We start from the raw sequence: 20,335 nt of genomic DNA, 5'->3' as shown, positions 1-20,335 counted from the left end.
GTGTTCGTAAGTCATGGTGTACTGGGGTTTTAACTTTGTATTTAAAATTTGTTCTCTTAGTAACTGAAAGTCGGTTAGTGAAAGTGATCTGTTGTCAAGTTTACCTGGCTGCACATAGAATGTTCTTAAAAAGAAGAGTGTATTTGAACGTTTTGTCTAGCACTAGGATTGTACAGCATGGAAGTCGAAACCATATTGAATTGAAGCAATGGGGGACTTCGTGAGGGAAGGCTTTGAGTTCGCAAATAAAGGCGTGATTTATGGAATCCGCTGGTTCGCGACAATGTCTGCAGTCCCTATCTGTACTGATCTCATAATACATTTCAAGGAGTGGTTTTAGTTGATTATAGTTTCTGACAATTCATGAAAGGCTTCACATACGCCCCATCTAAACTCTATATCTCTAAACTGCGAACAAGCTCTCTAGTTTGGGGGGAATTACAAGTCGGTGAGAAAGACAGCCGCTATGCAAATAAACGTCGAACAATATGGCAAACTGAATATAAATGATAAGAATCTTAACTGGTTCTAACTGGTGGGAGCCTGGCCACTGCAGGTATTGAAGTAAAACTTCTCCCTGCGGCTAATCAGTGGGAATGTTCCAGTGTTTTGTTTTGTTTGCCATATAGTTTGAACCAATTCATGGATGTAATTGTACGAATGCAGTCAGTATTCCACTTGCGTACAACGCCTTTAACTTGCGTTCAATATGCAATACGTGACTTGATTCAGAAATCGATCAATACCGAAATTTTTCTTTTTTTACTGCTTACAAACATTTGTAATTCTTAAAGGAGTTTACGCATTAAAACACGTTAAAATCGGTGTTGTCTTCTGTCGCTTAAAATAACGTTTCGCAAGAAGAAAGCAGAACAAACCCAGCTAACGGTATACCACCCGCATATGTCTGTTATCAAGTCTTCAATTTAGTACTGAAGACCAACAATTTACTAGCTCTGTTTTCTTGCACCTGCCAGTCAAGCAATTCAAACGGCTTCTATCAAAAACTACACGATTTGCATATGTACAAACATCATAGCATTAATGACTTTGTGGATATATCATTTATGATAGCTTAGCTTTCACCATGGTTACCGGCTCAACTGAGAAAGCGACCTGCAAAAGTCGTCCTTGTTTGGAGGAGAGGCAGATTGCATTCTCCTGTCACATCATATTGATGGTAAGATTTTTTTTATTATTATTTTCTTGCTGCCTCGTATACTATTTATAACGTTTGTAAAGTGTCACTAGAAGAATTCATGTTTGTTAATCGAGTAGAACAGGATTTGACGTTTTAACGGCGGGAAAGAAAGGATACCGGATGGTGAGCTAAGTCTTGCTACAATTGCTAAAACTTTAGCACTGCAGTTACAGCTAAGTCTTAAACTACAGAGTTATATTTTTTACCCTGGTCTAATTCGAAAACTCGGCTAAACATGCAAAGCCTTACAAGAATATACATCCATATTTTACTAAGCCAGTAGGCTTGCAGTTATAACAGGCTTATATCATAATTTATTTATTTCATGTCTTTATATACAATAAGGGAACATTATCTCGATTACTCAATGCAAGTGAAATTCAAAGACATGCATGCTATTTTCCGTGAATCAACGTTCTTTGACAAAATCTAAATTTACAAGGTTTCGTTAGAAATGTAAGGCACAATTCAGTGTCTCTGAGAAAGAAATATTTTTAGAAAAAAAGATTCTTTAATGACCAAGATCGTCGTGAATTATTCGTGTTGAACGACTATCAGGTTTTAAAGGACTAAAATACCGAAATATCATGTAAACAAATATTATATGTTTAAATTACTCTGAATTTTCAAACGTAATTATGAATTTGCCGAAATGCTGTTTAAAAACGTTCCATTCGAAGTAAGTGCAGCGTTCTCGTCAAATATGTCATCCCACTTATAGCGGTCACATGTAAATTTTTTGACAATAGTCGAATCGTTGATGAAACTTTTGCAAGTAATAATGAACATTTTCGCCAAAGTGCTTTCGGGTTAGATTTCTGACGGTATCGTAGTAACCGGTGGGCGAGAGAAGCACTTTACGCAATGTTTTCGGTTAGCTCACGGTCATAAATATGGCATGACTTTCTCCCCCTCCCAACCTAATAAAACCCTAAAGCCGAGAGATTTAATTCCTGGAGATCGCCATTTCGAGCAAACTTTGATATCGCAAAAAACAGACGTTCAAAAACAGCTCCACCGATTGAACCATAACAAGCCAAAAATGATAATAAAATTCGTGTGGATTTTCAAATTTAAACGTCTCAAATCTCCCAATATATACGAGAATTGGCGAAAAGTACATGAATTTCCTTCGCATTTGTGAGATTTCCATGGAATTCACGTGAACCTGCATGAAGATTTGGCGTCATTAGAGGGACTCCTGAATAATCTGAAAGCAGACTTGGTAAGGTAGCATCATTAAATCTTTATACTATTTTGTACTAGTTATCGCAAACACTCATAGGTTTAGAGTGGGAAATTTCAAAAACTTTCAGTTTGCAGCCCGATAAAAGGCGAAAATTGACAGTTATCCCTGATTCCATATGAGGCGTTCACCATAAGCTGGATGAAATCAGACTGCGTTGTTCTGCATCATTGACCAGGATAATTTCACGACGCTTAAGTCCCGAAAATAGGAAATCTCCAAAAGCAGACGCCTCAAACACGACTTGCGTTGACTTGTTTTACTTCTTTTCGACTATTTCACGGTCGCTTCCGATCTCTGCGCTCGTTCTCGCGTTCGTTTGCTCATAACTAAAAAAATAAAATAAAATAAACGGCTGCCTGTGAACAAGCTAGAACATAGCAGGTACCTTATTCTAAATTAAGCTATCCTTATTCTAAATTAACGCAATATACTCTTTTGTTTTGACGTAGCATTAACTCTTGCCAAAAAATTTTTATTCTCTATAGCTCAGTCTATATTGACTTCTATTTTATTAATTTGTATCGGCCAAAATACAAATTAATAAAATAAAAGTTTGTTATCTTATACTCCTTTGCCTGTTAGTGTTCCAAACCGTAACGTATTTTCTTGTAGTAGTCAGTTGCCTAAAGAATGGCTTGGGAAAGACTGGAAATACCAACCTTAAGGTCATCCTTTCTTTATAAGAACAAAATGCGATGCGATATAGTTGCCTGAAAGTGGCGACGACAATCCCCCCCTTCCCTCCCCGAAGAAAGTACATACATCATACGTGCACTCCATCACGCACGTACATTTATTGCACGCTGTTGAGTGAATTAAACGAAAAAATACCATCCTTAATCGGAAAAACGGAATATGAAAAACCGGATACGAGGACATATGTTCAAATCACGGATAAGTCCCAATCCCCAAAATATTCCAAATATATAATGCAGGAGGCCTAGATTACCTCCACTACCTTATTATAACGTATCTTCCCAGTGCCTTAACCATAAAACCAACCCTGAGTTGCAGCTATTTTATTTTTATTGTTTTGCATCAAGATATAATCGGCCTTAGCTAGGGATAAATGTTGATGAAACTTATTCTAGTCTACCTAACCGATAGAGTTTAACTGTACGGAACACAGCTTTCTTCGGCGCAGAAGTATTTCCTTCTACAGTGCCACATAATGTTACTTAGGCATTGTCGACACTACGTCTGAGGAATTTGAAAACAGAGGTTTCACTCTGAAAACGTATCAAATGTTTTCTGTCCACACTACGCCGGAGGAATTTGAAAAGACAACAATGACCAGTCATTTTAGATTTGTGGTTGAGGAAAGGGGAAAGGGTATATCATGATTATCGTAACGTTATCGTTTTGAAAAAGCTTCGTTTTTAAAATGTTGTCCGTCCACACTAAAACGCAAAGTCGGCGTTTTCAAATTCCTTCGGTTTGAAGAGCATTTTCGAAAAGCTCCGTTTTCGTGACAAGTGTAGACGTAAGGCCTAACCGGAGAAGTAAAGATCCGTTTTCAAATTCCTCCGCCATAGTGTGGACGGGGCTTAAGATCGCAAATTAAACATGCCATGTAAATTACTGAACGTGTTTATAACTGTTTATGCTGTGTGTCCAACACAACATCCCTGCAATTAATTCGATATTGCTAACACATGCTTACTCTATAGAACTCACAGAGGATTTTTCGGCAATATCCACAGCAAACAGTTATTGAACATAGCTAGCAAATTAAGTTTCTTCAGTTAGTTTGGCAGTGTAAACAATCCTTCAGCACAGTTTGATCGGTATTTGCATAGTCATTTGTTTCATTCAAGTGAAGAATAAATTAACACCAGATTTTGAAATGTTTGGGTTCGAACTCCAGGGATTTTGGAAAGTTAATGCTTTTTAAACGTATTAGATAAAAATCTTGTGATAACCATCTTAAATGTCGGGATTGTAAATACTGATCGAGGAAATTATTTCTAAAGGAACTTTTCTACTTGGATTCTGACGCTAAAACCGCGTAATTTATTTTAAGTTTTCAAACAAAGTAAGATGGCGCCGTAATCAATAGAGATGACGTTCGGTTAAGGAAAGTCTCCTTGCAACAAGGTAAGCTTGTGTTTTTCGACCACGATTCAAATGCGGTTTCTGATAATAGTTTTTTTTTTACCACGGCATTAGTGCATTTCACATGTTTCACATTTATGAAAAGCCAGTGTTAATGAGTTGTTTTCTTTCTCTTCGTTTCTTCAGCGACAGGTGCTTGCGGTATGGAAACTAGGACTTGAGGTCTGAAGAGACTGAAGCGAACAATATCTTTTACCAAGGAGACAACGCTTCACCATGAAAACTGTGAAAACGTTCTCGCTAACAAGTGAAAACTTGAAGAAATTCGAAAAAGAACTTCAAGAAAAAGACAGGAAAAGACATTCTTTACAAAGAAACGTAATCCACGAGAGAACAGAAGCCGATGGCAGAAGCTCTGGAATTCACTCTTACGGCTCGCAATTGAGTGCGTTCAAAGAAACCCTCAATGAGAACTCTAAGCATGCGGATACCAAAAAGTTGCTCAATTCCAATAATAATTCACAAGGTCCGAGGAAATACTCTTACTCACTTGATCGACCAGAGCGCGAAGCTTTCCGAAGAAATCCGGAGGGACAAAGTCGAAACGAAAGCTCACATGCTACACCACATATTGTGAAAATTGATTATGAGGAGGGAAGTGATCGCATTAACTACAACAGTGAGAGCGAAAAGGGGAAAAAAGGGCTCGTCTCCGACAAGGACGAGGAAGAGGAAAGTGATGACGATGACGACGACAGCAGCGATGATGATGATGATGACGACGAGGATGAAGATGACGAAAGTGACGAGGAGAGTGATGAAAGTGATGAGCAGAGTGACGATGACGATGAAGAAACAGAAACAACCCCAAGACGACCATTGGCAACTCCTACAACAGTTCGAACACACTACACTAGCAGTATAAATGCGAGCGTGAGCAGCATCCCAACAGTTGCTTCAGTGAAGAGCAGACCAGAGTCCACAAACACTATTAAAACAACCAAGACAGCGAGAAAAGGAAGTGCATTCTCCAATGCAAGCTCAGCGCCTTCTTATGTTTTGAATATGAATCAGTACCGCATGAAAAAAATGGCAACAAAGAAAGAAAAAGAGCGCGAGAAGCTTGGAGCAAAATTGACTGAATCAGAATTGTCTTATGGACCAAGTCGCCAATCAAATGCGAGTGCGATGAGTATGCGCGAGAAAGGTACTACAAGTGCGCAAAGCAACGGATCTTATGTGGCCACGAGAAACTGGTCAAGATGGAGTAATTACAGTGCAGCAGGATACAGTATTAGCGAAGGGCCAGAGACGAGTCACATGTTTAGAAAACCTGCCAAAAAAGAGTCAACTTCCCAGAACACGCGAGCAAAGACTCCCAGGAACAAGCCACAATCTCGTTCTCAAGTGGCACATTTGCCAGTGATCGGTAAAAATATTTCAAGTAAATCTGTTCCCGATTTGCGAAAAACTGGTAAACGTCACGTGACCCTTACGCTTGAACCAGGACTGTTACGTGTACGAGCTGCGAGTCGTAGTCAAATAGCTTCTCGATTGAGTACTCGTTCAATAATAAAACGCCCAAACACAACACATGTAAAATCAGTTCCAGACCTTAACAAACAAGCCGTGATGTCTTATTTTGAGATGGAAAGAGGAATACACAAATCAGCGAGTAGGTCTGGGCTTAGGAAGAAGAGCGTAAAGGCCGCGGAAGCTAACGACTATAGAGAAGCTATAAAGCAGAAAGGAACGGAAATCAACGATGACATTGATTTTACAAATAGACGGAAACGAGTTCGAAAACTGAAGGAACGCCCACAGAGACAAAGAAATGAAACATCTCTTAGTTCTGTATCGAGTGCGCATTCAAATTCGCGTCGACGTAACAAAATTATGAATAAACGTGGTTCTTCTCTGTCCAGCGCTTTGTCAATGTCATCTTTACAATCAAGTCAAACTGGACAAAGTGGGAAACCTGCTTCCTCTAGTGCATCTAGCAAGGCGAGTCTAGCGTCACGAAAAGCCACATTACCGCTACTTAAAAGATATGCTGGTTATCAGAGCGGGCGAGATCACGTGTCCAGTGGAGCCTCGCTCCTCGCACCTGGAACTCCTTTCAGTGTGATTCTTCAGCGCAGTCCAAGCCTTCGATCTGTCGTAACAGAGTACAGCAGTTTCCTTAGTTTAGCAGCCTCAAGTGTTAAGTCTGCACGGCCCACCTCCAGATCGAGCCTATCAAGTACAGGTAAATATCAGTAATATTCAACTTAGTGTGGTACAAATAATGCGCGAAACAAGTACAAACATTTCACGATATTTGTACCCCACGAGGTCACTTGAGCAGGTTTGGAGTAGTCCCCTTATCCCCTCTAACTGCGCGAAAGATACAAAATTCGTGGAAAGCCAGGGTTTCGAAGAAAGTAATGTTGGATAATAATTCTCAGTCTTGTTGTACATTTTAGATGATTATTTATGCATCACTCAGTTCCAGAAGTGCCCTTTCCCCTGAGGTTTTTTGGTGTTATTTTTTTTCAAAAACTGGCAAATTCCTCAAAGTGGGGACAAATAAGCGAGTCAATGCCCCGGATGAAATCATAACGAAAAGGCGTTATTCACCAATATTATTTTGTATTGTTTGTTTTGTTTACACTTTGGTCATAACATCGTGTAAAAATTTCCACGATAACAATACCTGTTAACTACTTCTGGTGTATTATTTCCTAAACTATTACAGTCGTATTTCATTTTCAAACGCACTGTTCAATGCTAGTTTGTACAATGCTAAAATATAAGACGTCTGATCCTTTACTAACAAACTACAGTCGAACCCGGCCTGTTAAGCGGCCACCTATTAAAGGGCCACCCCTATTAGGCGGCTAGCAATCAAAATCCCGATAGGGGGGGGTTTCTATTGTTTCACCTCTTTTAAGCAGCCAGCGCCTTATAAGCGGCCACTATCCATTTAGCTTTACCATTGTAGCTTTGAATCCATATGTTGTGTAAAGTCAGAAGCTCAATAGACTTCTGATATAGATTTAATTTGAGCCATATGTGATCAACAGGAGGTGAAACAAATAAAGAACAATATAATTTTGGGGTTCTCCGCCTCATGGGAGATCAAAACCACAAGGATGTCAAAAGTTCTGGGTTGCCCAGGGGGTAGGCAAATGCCCGGCCCCAGGACAATAATACAATATCAAATGCCCTATCCCCGGGATTAAGACGTGAGCAAATGACGAGCTTTTGCTAGGGGGATGGGGACTGCTGGAATTGACTGATGCGTTGCTATACTTTGACTCGCCTTTCAGATTCAATAAAATACTTCATACCTCCTGCAGATATACGGCGATGCTACACACTATCAATATCTAAGAAAATTTAAGTGCCTTATTGTTAAAAAAATATTACTTTACAATTGTCATATCTTTTAGGATGTAATCCAGCGCTCGCTACAAAGTCAATATTGCAGTTGAAGATCTACTCTACTCTGACAATTTGTTGGCACTAGTACATTAAAACTGTGAAAATCTGAAATGAATTAGTTAAGCTGACAATTATGGGAAGTTACTCAAGGTATCAAATATTAATGCTGTTAAAAGGTATTAAAAATTTAACATGAGGAAATTAACTGAGTTTGTCCCCTTGGCAACGAATTTTACACGAAAAGACTTGTAACTTCAAAGCAGTAGATATATTGTCTGGTGTCTGCGACGATCAAAACGCCTTTATTTCCAAACAGCAGCTTCATGTATGCATTACTTCAAACGTTACTTAATGCAGGTTCTTATTGTTTACAGTTTATTATACATATATGGCAGAACTATGAAAATTTTCTCATTTGCATTCAAAACGAGAGACAGAGGCATAGAGAGTGTTTTCCATTTGAAAGGAAAGTGTAATAACTGTTAGTTAGAAAAGTCAAATAATAACAAGATGTTTTGTAAGCAGCGCTAATTCATTAATAGTCATACAGAGACAGAAAGTTTCACTCATCAAATATTTATTGGTCAGTTTTCAATCGTGCTTTAGTGGCCTCTAAGATTTCATACAAATTCACTTCATGAGTGAGAAGCTTATATGTGCCTGACACAGTTGAGGGCTGATGAAGGAGAACATACGTTTCTGTTATGGAACAACGAGAAAATACTTCAAAAGACGAAATAAAAGTTGAGGATGTCGAAAGTAACTATGGTAGGTTAACCACAAACCAATATTTGTGCTCCAGTAATTCTATGTCATTAACTTAGTTTTATCTACTTTACGAACAGAGATTCCAGCAGTTTATGGAGATATTTAGTAAATGTACGAAGCAATTTTATTTTCCATCACTTACAAAAGTCACCAGCAAATATACGCGACAAATAAGTTCGACCGCTTTCAAGTTAGGGTCATTCCGTATGACTTTAGCCGGCGTCAGTTAGCAATCATGAGTTGGCGTATGGACCAGTACTGAGAAAGATTTAATTACTCTTCCAGTTTATAGCAAGAAAAAGTAGTCGATAGAAATGGCTTTTGGGTGCTTAAGCCTGCTGGCTACAAGATATACCACCGCCTCAGCTTATTTGACTGTTGACACAGTAACTACCCGGCACGCTGTTCCCCTGGAATGAACAGCATTTAGAAAACTCCGGTCAGTTGCCCTAGTATTGAACGCGTCGCTTCCTTCGTCACCGAAGGCCAGGAAAAGATTCATGTAGTGTATATAATTGGAAATTGCGATGACTTGCCCACGTTGTAGGCCTAAAATTATTAGGTTTTACCATGCGATACCTGTAAACGACTCGCACGAAACGTAACAATAGCGAAAGTTAAACATTCAGTGTAAGGTTAACTCCTCAAACACTTAGAAATTAGGTCCTTTTCCGAGGAAATAAGACAAAATCAGAAGAAAAGATCGTTCTTGTAGATTAAGCATTAAACACGTAACCATGGAAACGCTAATAAAAGAAGCGTTGGAGTAAATGAACGCAAACTGAGGAGCACTGGTGTTCAAAATAAACCACCCGTAGACCCACACTACGAAACGTTAACTTCAATTTACTCTTTAAGCTGTGGTTTATGTGGATTAGCCAGATGGCTAGCCTCGCTAGTAACAGTGCTGAATGTTTACGAATAGTTCGCCTCCAGTCTAACTAACAAAAAGAGCGTTTCAAGAGGTTACAAGTGACACCTCGGCATCTAACATGACAACAATAACATTTTCTTTAAACGACAACATAAAACCGCAAGGTATTTATATTTCCTTTTTGAAATGCAATTGTTTGTTTAGCAATCAGTTAAATTTTCTTAACTCAAAAAACTTAACTGAGAAAATAGTTTTTCTTATCAGTTATTTTATGCAAACTGAGATTTTTTTGCACAACATTGTCTGTAACAAGTGAAGCTTTGCAAACTCCGTACCCATGTACCTATCAAGGTCTTTTTGACAACTGCGTTCAGTTGCAGCCTACTATTTCACGCAAGAATTAAAGAAATCAGGTAAGCTGGCAACGGAAAATAAACCTGGTTAAAGAAATTAACCAAAAACTTCGGTTTAACAAACAATACAATGGCATAACCCCGCGCTTAATGCGACTAGTCCATTAAAATGAAATCCTCTTTCCGATTGGTTACAGCTGCCTTTCCATCAGAAGTTACTCAAACTAACGAGAATCCAACTAAAACAACTGATCAGTGAGTACTGTCTTAATTCACTATGTAGATGGAGAAAGCACTGCCGTTGGTCCCCAATCCTCCAGTCCTGACAAGGAAGAAGAGAAAGAAATTAAACAACACAAACCAGAGCCAGTGGAACCTCGGAGGATCCCTTCATCTAGAGCCAGTGAAAAGAGAAACTTCCCTGTAAAGGAAGAAAAACAAACTGATTCTGAATCTGAACAGCTTCGTTTACCAGCCATTAGACCTCAGTCAGAGTCATCCAGTGGCAAGTCACCCTATTTATCTTCTGTAAAGGTTGTAACACCAAAAGGTAAGTTATGTGGTCATATTGCAATTTTAACAAAGCAAAATCAGTTGACTAACCGCACTCGAACATGCGGCAATTCTTCTCTTTTAAAAAGATTTTGTCTTAAGTATGCCTCACCGAAATAAGAAATCGCCAAGTGTCCACACGCGCACAGGAGCGTCTATTGTTTACACGGCAGGGGTGTCACTGAGAAGTTTATACCACGGAAAGTCATATGCAAATATCATACCGTTTATCAATTTTGCTAACAAAATAAAATATATAGTATACCTTATTGGTACTTAATTTCGCGATTACTCCATCTTTGCAAATTAACGTTATTTCAGAACAGAAGATACAAAATGGAACTTACCAGTAAAACCAGTTAATAGTTTGTGTATTTGTCGATACATATCCTGTATATGTTGTTGTTATTACATGTTAATCATTTTTTTTTTTCTGTGATTTGAATTTTCTATATGGGTGTTAAATTTCACGTGTTTAAATTTCTTAAAGACTCGCGAAATTAAGTAAACAGTAAGATATCAAAAGGAAGTGATTTGTGAGGGAAAAATGCAAGTATTGCTCAATCTCCGAACAATGAAAATATGGGAAATTTAAAGACTGACCCCACAAATCCAATCGTGTTTCAATTTTTTTAGAAATCGAACGGGCAAAGAAGAAGAAAAAGCTCAAGTTACCACAAAGTAAGTTAGTTTCTGTCACTTATGTAGTGTAAGGATTGTAAACAACAAAATCGAGAACGAAGGAGGATGGAGAAGTTCTGTTAGTGTTTTATCTTTTCAGTGGGATTATCTTTTCACTGCTCTCTAAAATGGAGATTTCTAGGTCAATAACGACCTACCCATTTTCTTTTGGAACAAAGAACGAAGAGTAGAGAACCTGTCGCCACAATGTCCTAAGCACTGAAGTCACTGAAAGTAATATATTGAATCTGAGGCACTGTTTATTGCCTGAGTGGCTGGCGGGATATCACTTGCAGACCAGCGCTTTGCATAAGCGGCGAAATAAAGAGAGTACCTAACACAAAGGGCGGTGGAGCCGCAAGAGTAGAGTCAGGTCAACTTCGTTGTAACTTTGCCGCTCGCCTTGCTACTCCTCCGCTGAAACCAAGCACTCGCGTTAGGTTCGCAAGCTGTACTGTTTATAACGGATATTTCAGCGGTATATTGATTTACTGTGCCAGTATTGCACACCCTACACTTGAAAATAAACTCGCGAAAATCACGACAACGACAAACTAATTACACCGGATTAAGTTATTTTTCGGGTAGCCAGCGAGGAGAAAATCGATCGGTCAAAGTTTACGCCAAGTTCTATTTATACAACGTGATTCAAGCTACCCTGAAAGCAGAGTCGCTTCGATCTTTCCTTGATAAGTCGGGAAAGAAGAAGGAAAGATTGAAACGACTCTGCTCACGTGGTAGATTCAAGCGTTTCTTTCTTAAAAAAGTAGTGCTTACTAAATTAAAGGAGTCTGCCAGCGTTGTGGCACCACATCGTGGAAAGGTTTCTATGGCAACACAATACGACGTTTTGTCGAGAGTAAAAGAGTAAATCCTGGCACATCAGGCTCAGAGAAATTGGAAAACCACAACCAACGGCTTTCACACTCAAACCGAAGAGTGAGGACTTGAACTTTAACCTGGGTGATAGCAGTTTTCCCAGTATTGCTGCACTACCAGTCAGAACCAGGCTTGCTCAGTGCTTGCCGAAGGGTCATTGCAAGACGATTTGAATCTTCCAAAGTAAAAACAGTTGTGCATTATCGGTGTAATTTACTTGCCTGTTTTTGATAAACGAATACGTGGTCGGATTAACACACTAATGACTGTGATTTCCTGGTACTTAGATTGAACAAGAGGAAATCTGATTGGGTTGCAATATACAATGTTTAATAATTTACTTTCTTGTGTCCTAACCGCAAATGTTTTATTTTCATAACCTGCTCTGCCGGCTTGATCCCGGGTTGGCAGTCTAGACAAAGTTTAAAGCATTTTGAATACCATTAGGCCCGCACTGCATATTTTATAACCAACGCATTTTGTCTTTACCTCTTAGCATGTTTTCAAATCAACTGATTAATTTATGATGATTCATCATGACCGTCTCTCCATGCTTTCGAATTGGGCTGCATTTATCATTTTTAACAGTATACATGGTACATATGATATGTCAGCTGAAAACTCGAAAGGGAGTCTTTACCAGAAACTTAGCGTGCACAAATTTTCCGATAGTCCCGAAACAAAGCCATGTTTGCAAGTTTGTTTGAATAACAATTTCTAGGATCAACATATAATTATCGTGCTTTGTTGGTTGGGCTTACAGAAAAAACAAAGACAAACTCATTAGGATATTGAAACCTCACTGGACTTCTGGTTGTCTAATCATATTCCAGAAAAGGCTACACAGTAGGACAACGTTAATTAACACCACGTTGCGGCAGGGTTTCTATGGGAACACAACACGACGCCTTGTTGAATGTAATCATTAAACCCTGCACATCGGGCCGAGAGAATTGGAATAACCACAACCAGGGAAATTCGCACTTATAAAGTGTGAATGCTAGAACTTTAACTGGGAGACCACGGTTTCTTAACTTGAACATTTGCTGTTTACCCTTATCTCCAGTTTGAAAGCTTCAGTCGAAGAAGTCGCTGTTGTAAACATGACAGAGGTTGCATGTGAGTGTGAATGGCTGTCCCAGGGAGCGAGAAACCAGTTTTCAAGACCTGCATCGAGAGAAATAAGTCTTCCAAGCCTAACATATTTTCTCTTTCCTTAGTTGTTCAAGTAAACCATCCACTTCCGACCTTCGCAGAAGCCACACGGGATACCGGGATGTAAGTTCTGTTTGCCGGTTTTGTTGTAAGTTCAATTCATTCGTGTCCTCTCGATGTCCTTGTTTCATGAAATCATGAAATTTTAATGATGTTTTATCTTAAACAGAACTCGACTCGTAAAACTGGCAAAGCCTAAGGAATCTAAAGCTGTATGGATGACAAGTTTTTGGTAAGTATTTGAATTACTCAGTCAAAGGGTGAAAACCATCACCGAATTTTTTTTCTGTGGTTATTGTAATCAGATCCGGCACACCAGGTTTCCGATCTGCACTGGAAATGAGAGAAAAGGTTCGTCATTCCTCTTCTGAAAGGGGGATAGGGAATATTCAGCTCCTCTTAGGTTCTTCGTTATGCACCTAACCTTCTACTATCATAGTTTTACTAAAGGATATTAAAGTAACGCAATTTTTAAGTAAGCTATCTGGTCGTAAGTGAGCTAATTCCATTTTGCCTTTTGTACACAAGGTTCTTGATTAACTTTTCAGAGCGTAACTAGAGTGCTAATTGCGTACAATTGTTTTAGCCAACATTAATTAACTGAATAATTCTTGTTTTAGGCCGATTGTGTGGGGGAATCAGGATATGATGTGGCCAATTTCCAGAGCAGCGCTCTCGGCAAATTCTTCAGAGAGATTAATGACCCTAGCAACGCCGAAGAAAGATTTCCAGCTGGATCACCCACTCAGCTGTAACAGGTACAAAAACAGAATTCAATAAACAAGAGCAACAGACTTAACTTTGGAAGCGAACCGTGAAAGCATCTGTGATTTTTGGCTGGACACTTAGCACGTTATGCGATCATGTCAAGTCATGAAAATTTTAACAATCGAAAGTCGCTGAATTGCTTTCTTGTCTTTGTTTTAAAAATAAATACACCTAGTTTAGGACAAATGCAGTTATCTTGAAAATTTTTCCCAGTGCGGATAATCAATGAGGTTCCAAATAATCAAAACCATTAAGACACAAGTCATTTGATGAATATTGTTTGGACAAATAAAAAGGATTCTTTTACATTACTTGCATGAAATCAATTTTGCCCGAAGTGTCGTTCAGACCTACTTACCCAAGCAGTCACGTCCGCAACAGCATTCTCCATTTCTTTTGCTACTGCGGACGAGAATGCTGGTTGAGGGACACGGGCGTTTGGAAGTACCACACTTGCATACGCGGGTCCAGTGATATTTAAATAAATATTTCTCTTTCTGTTCGTAGAGGGGAATATGTCTACAGCTGTGGTCGCGAGTCTGTTATCTGGAATGTGCAACCTTTGGCTTTGAAAACTAATATTTCCGCAAGGGTCAATAAGTTGGCAGAGCCAAAAAAGTTACCGCCAGATCATAAAGAACAAAGGTAAGTACGCATTTTCACGTCACGCAGGTCCGCAGTAACGACATACAAAATACTCACGCTGACATAATGTTCCTTGTTAGAACTCCATTCACAGCTTGATTTGTTGAAATTTTAGTCTGATAACGCTATTCATTCCTTCGATTTCAATCTAAATTGTCTGTTGACTTGGGTTTATATTCTAATTTTATTATTGAAAATGAGTTTTGTCCGAGGTCCGAGTTATTTTAAACATAAACAATAACTTTCATGGTTGGTTTCTGAGCAATTTGAATACACTTTCATGAAGTGGTAATTGCGACTATTCAAAAGAAGCTACAATTAGCCAAACCGCGAATTCTGGTCACCAAAGTTGTCATAATGAGCAAGTTAGGCGTCATTTCATTAACTTACGAACGAGGTTTAGCACCTTACATTTGTTTTGAACTTGAGCATTATCAAGTATGCGTGTATGTGTGATTATGCGCGCTGTGACATGTTTGCGGTATTCAAAAGTTCATCGCTTGTCGAGTTGCTAAGTGGTGCATGACCCGGTTGTTACAAACACATCGGGCAGAAAATCTTTCTTTCATCTAACACGGGAAAGACAGTTAAAAGCGAAGTGACAACTTGTCTACAGATGTGAGAAGCTCCAAAGGTAGAGTTGTTTAGTTTCTCTTTGAACTGAGTATTCTGAATTTACCATCAGAGTACGTTTTGCTGTGTAAAGCATGCGGTCTTTCAAACTGTCATTCAAACAAACTGCCTCAGTACAAAGACTACAAACGATTCGACTCGATCATTAATGGTAATTTTCTTTAATCTAGCACCTGTTTATGCCTTCATGTTTTCGATCCAGTGTATAGTTTGTCAATTTGCAAACATTTTAGTCAGTCTTTAAGCGGTTGTATTTCAAGTTCTTCTATTTCTAAATTTGTAACAGACATTCGTGGGCTTCAATCAAACTGGCTTACATCCTACCAGCAGCTGGAAAGTGCTCGGCTAACAAGGTAATCGGCTTGACAACCGATTGCAGTCGAGCATAGAAAAATTAGCCAACGGACCAAAAAATAAAACAGGCGTTGTATATTAACAACACTGATAGACAAAGGGAAAATAGCAGCATTTAGACAAATAGACTCAGGAAATAGTTTGCATAAACTAAATAGTAATGCAAACCTAAACACCACAGACAAGATTAAAAACAAAAGCGTAGTGAAGACTTGATAATACGCGTGTTGTGATTGGTTGCTTTACGCGGCAATTTGAACCTAGAAATCCCTTTCGGAAGCAAAAGAAGTTTATAGCTTGATCACGGAAAATAAAGCAATCTTTAGTCTGTAAAATTACAGAAGTTCCTTCGCTGGCATTGAACGTGGAATTTCTGTGTATTCGCCTCAAACACTTTGGACTGAAACGCGCAAAGGGCCTTAACTAAAAACATTCTTTGGTAATTTCAAAACCAATTTTAGCATAACTCTACGGGAAACTCGAAATCTGATTGAACTCCGATTGAACAAAGATATAAGTTTCTAAAAAGAACTTTTGGGCTGCGCGGGCGGAAAAAACCCTTCGCTTTAGCGAAACGGTGAAGCTGACGTTTTGAGCTTTAACTCATCGTCCCTTTGTTTTGAGGGAAGACCGTTTGAAACGCGGTCAGCTTCACAATTTTGCCACGGTAGTCAATTTACCTTTATCATTTTCAAGTTGGTAAATGGCCAAGTGTTTTGAACTCTGAGTGGTTGGACAGGCACCTGCTATAAGTCAATAGCAGCAGGCTCTCAGAGACTTCCTGCTGCAAAAAGAAACTGTCGGAAAATCAGTTTCATCGCTCCCTTCAACATTTTCGACTTTAGATTAAAATTTGGACGCTACTGGTTTTAGTTGTAGATTTTTGTTATTTTTTTATCATTTTCATATTTTCCTTGTTGATGTTGTAATTTAATCAGTGTAAGATTTGTAAATACTGCAAATTATAATAATCTGAAATCTGATCATTCAGCTACTTGGTTATTTGAAACAAATGGTTTCGAAGTGACTGGGGCGATAGAAACTGAAAAAATTCCGTGTGTATACAGCCACAAAGATTTCACTTGGTTATGGGTTCCCTCAGAGAACTAGCCTGCGAGGGTAAAATCGAGCGGCGAAGTCGCGAGACGAGAAAGTGAGCCTGCTCTGATCTCTGCAAAGTTTTCGTTTCCACCCAGGCAACCGCAGAAAAAACAAGCCAGCCAATTTTCACTTTCTTGGCGCCTCTTCATCAGACTCCTTCCCGTCGGATCGCTTTGCTCTTCTCCGCTCGCGCGCGTGACTAAAAGGTGAGCCTGCTCACCGGCTATAAGAGAACACTCTCTTCTATCAACAGAGTATTAGAGGTCTGTGATCCTGCTTTACGCTAAAGAAGTTTTGAAACCTACATGTAAATAGTGAGCCGGGCAATGATTTCATCTTCTTCTCTATAGGGAAGCTTATATCTTCAGCTGTGGAAGAAGTTCTCCCATTTGGCAGGTGAGCGAGGCAGCCAAGACGGTAGAAGAGCGGGAAAGATCCATGAGACTTGCACAGGCTAAGAAATGTCATCCTCATTACCAGCCGGAGCGCGAGGTGCCGTGGATCGTCAGTGAACCGGCAAAACGAGCTGTGTCCTCCGCGCGGGTCGAACAACTCGCACGTCCCAAAACGCGCCAAGATGGGCTCATCAGGGAGTCAACATGGCGGGTGTCGTCAGCGAGTAGACGCACTGTGGCATCAGCGAGAGTTCAGGAACTTGCAAAGCCTAAGCAGACAGTGGAAGGGTACTTACCGTCCAGAGAGACCGAGTGGCCTGTTAGTAAGAGCACTTTAAGAGCGATGGCCTCTGAAAGGACGCAAAATTTGTCCAAGCCTATTATACGAGAAACAATGGATCATGTTCAGTTTAACCCAGATGCATTCACTGTTAGTGAAACTGCGAGAAAAGCTAACGCATCTCAAAGGATCGTTGAATTAGCCCAACCTATATCACGTGGTCACAAATGATGGACGTGCTCAAAAAACGGAAGCATTCATCGACCAGCCTCCAGGCTTGAAGAAATAGTGAAAGCCATCGATTTACTGTCGACGCGTTTTTCATGAATCAAATTCAAACTCAAATTATTTATTTTAAGATTCTAAATTGACAGGATTTTCCTGAAAAATTTCCCATTCAATAGAGCTCTTAACTGGTATATACCTAACTATTTGTTATACAGTAATAGCCCACGTATAAGAACCTGAATTTTTCAATTTAGCCTAAATAGGGTCTTATATAAATGGTACTTAAAGCAAATTCAGGCTACCAAGGTTCTTAAAATAGGTTCTTCATATTTTCATATGAATTTCATCTGAATATACTATATGTATTATAAATATCATCTCATAATACAGTATAAATCATTTATTTGTACCATAGAATGGCAAACACAACAGACATACAACATGGTACTTAAGCTTGAAGGCAAAAAAAAAAAAGTTATGTCAAGTTACTTTTAAATAGATGATGATCTTAATTCAGCAGTTTCTACCTATACACTTTTACAGCAACCCCACTGATAAGAACCTAACTTAAAATGTTAGCCTTACTAGGTTCTCATGTGGAGGGGGCTTAAAATGAAAATTTTAGCCTTACTAGGTTCTCATGTGGAGGGGGCTTAAAATGAAAATTTTAGCCTAACAGGTTCTTAAAACCCAGGTTCTTATACGTGGGCTATTACTGTATCTCTTATACACCCATTCATTCGCACACAGATTAAACCAATTTTGAAAACTTGAAAGTCGGTCAAAGTGATCCCACCCTCAAGGTGGTGTTCAAAAAGGAACTTTTCAAATCAGAATGTGAGCGTGGAATTATTACTTTCGATTGCATGACAAGATGTCTTGAAATAGCTTGATGAAATTGTCATTTATTGGGCGGATTATTTGTTCAGTTCTTTTTGATATGAGAGGAACATTTGATGCTTGTTACTTCATTGTGTGAAGAATGTAGGAAGACAACTTTATCCAAAGATTACTTTATTTTTTGAGCATTTTTTTTAAGTTGCAAGTCATCTTGTCTAGGAAAATAAACTTTTCTCTTTGGCGAATTTATTGCTCTTTGGTGTTAGAGATAATCCACTGGGAAAACTGATCATATTCCACGCATATTCCACGCAGACAGGCTCGATTACGAGCTGCTGTTCGAGAAAGGAGCCCGCGCTCCTCCCCCGAACTAGACTAGACACGAAATTGAGCCTTACGAAGACACTTTTTTGTCTGAAGTGCATGTCGAGCTCCCTCTCCTCCGCGGAGGCCTCTTTCGTGCTGCTTTGACCGTAAAAACTTCTTGACCTTAGGCTGGTAGTTCGAGTATTATTATTCAATTTCCCATATAGGGAGCCTCTTCAGACGAGAGAGCATGTCGAGCAAAAATAAATGTCAATTTAGACAATTATTTAGACTGCTTTCGGTTTCCGGTCAGGTTACAGTAAAATCTTACACATACGTGTTACCCGTTATTTGAGTTGTCACGCAATGTGTGGGTTTTTTTTTTCACCTATAAAATAACGACTATGTGCTATGCAGAGCTCGGAACTTTTATACAAAGTGAACTTATTATCACCTTCATTTGAGCCCGGTTTCCCATTTTACGGCTGTGGTTGTGGGGGCAAAAAGAAAACATATTACAGGAGTCACTTAGAAAAACGCGCTAATATAGATAGTAAAAGTTTCCGAGATTGCCCAAGGGAATACTATGTGGTCCTCTATGCTACTAATTTAATTCTTAGGGAAAACTAATAAAACAGGAAAAATATCTACAAGGTCGTGTTAAATAATCTGCGATCAGGCGTTATTTTTTTCGCGGCAGTGGGAAAGAGGAAAAATGAGCCGAAAACTTAAGCCGCGAAAAAGACGAAAAGTAACAAGAACGCCTGATCGCTGTTGAAGTATTATTAAACAATAGTTAATTAACATGCAATTAATTACCTACCGGATGAGTTAATTAACTTTAACAAACTTATCAAGGCACGCCTTACCAAAACGCTTCAAGACCTACACACGATGCAACCTTCTTTTGAAGATAACAAAACGGATACCGCAAAAGATATACCCGTGTGAACCGGAACACCTTCTCGTACACTTGCTTTAGGCATTAAGAGCTCAATCAACATTTAAACCTTGGACAGGTCAACTTAGCTTTTTCATTTTTTTTTTTTATTTATCGAACCATATTTTACATGGTATATATCTGCCCTAAGAGCTCAAAAGGGCTCATCTCGAGGGCTTACAGGTCCTTAATTCTCACACATGTAATAAAATCCACTTTTTCAGAGTCCGAAAGTATCAGCAATTCCTTCGCACTTTAGAGACAATGCGAGCAGCGCCAGGGAACAAATTTCCTCTAGGAGTAGGAAACAAAGTGCAATATAAAAGGAAATGAGCTTTTGTCTCATTATCAAAAACACATCTACAAATTGGTGCTGATTTGAATCTAATCGTCAGGTAAATCCCGTAGCCTTTCTCCAGCTGGCGGTGCTGATCGGCGGCTTTGATTCTGGCTTTGTACCTTCCATTATTTCTTTATTTCCGCATTAATTACACTCATGTTGCTAATTCAGTGCGAGTATACCCTTGATTATCCAATGTTTTCAAAACGGCGCGCGTTGCGAAAAATGTTTGATGGATAACAAGCACAACAG

The 20,335-nt window shown here is 39.2% G+C and overlaps 1 protein-coding gene across 3 annotated transcripts; it reads left to right on the top strand.

The window, feature by feature from the left end:
* Positions 1-1,027: 1,027 nt before the first annotated feature.
* Positions 1,028-18,742, top strand: LOC110049635 (uncharacterized). 3 transcript variants are annotated; one of them, XR_016207020.1, is made up of 10 exons: positions 1,028-1,180; positions 4,692-6,753; positions 10,210-10,476; positions 11,115-11,159; positions 13,259-13,316; positions 13,423-13,485; positions 13,874-14,011; positions 14,529-14,666; positions 17,105-18,245; positions 18,292-18,742. XR_016207020.1 is itself a non-coding variant. In XM_089288836.1 (9 exons), exons 2-9 carry the CDS (start codon positions 4,782-4,784, stop codon positions 17,658-17,660), a joined length of 3,237 nt encoding a protein of 1,078 aa, XP_089144962.1. In that variant the 5' UTR covers positions 1,028-1,180; positions 4,692-4,781; the 3' UTR covers positions 17,661-18,742. The 3 variants fall into 3 exon arrangements, 2 of the variants coding, with proteins under 2 accessions (XP_089144962.1, XP_089144967.1); XM_089288836.1 differs by having other exon boundaries at positions 17,105-18,742; XM_089288841.1 differs by lacking the exon at positions 1,028-1,180 and adding an exon at positions 3,981-4,547 and having other exon boundaries at positions 17,105-18,742.
* The last annotated feature ends 1,593 nt before the right edge of the window (positions 18,743-20,335 follow it).

The sequence above is a fragment of the Orbicella faveolata genome, unplaced genomic scaffold (genome assembly GCF_042242905.1).
Source record: "Orbicella faveolata isolate gen_17 unplaced genomic scaffold, um_ofav_v1 contig_1, whole genome shotgun sequence".
NCBI classification, from domain to species: domain Eukaryota; kingdom Metazoa; phylum Cnidaria; class Anthozoa; order Scleractinia; family Merulinidae; genus Orbicella; species Orbicella faveolata.
The sequence above is the reverse complement of the archived record's forward strand: the minus strand, read 5'-3'. Positions and strand labels throughout refer to the sequence as shown.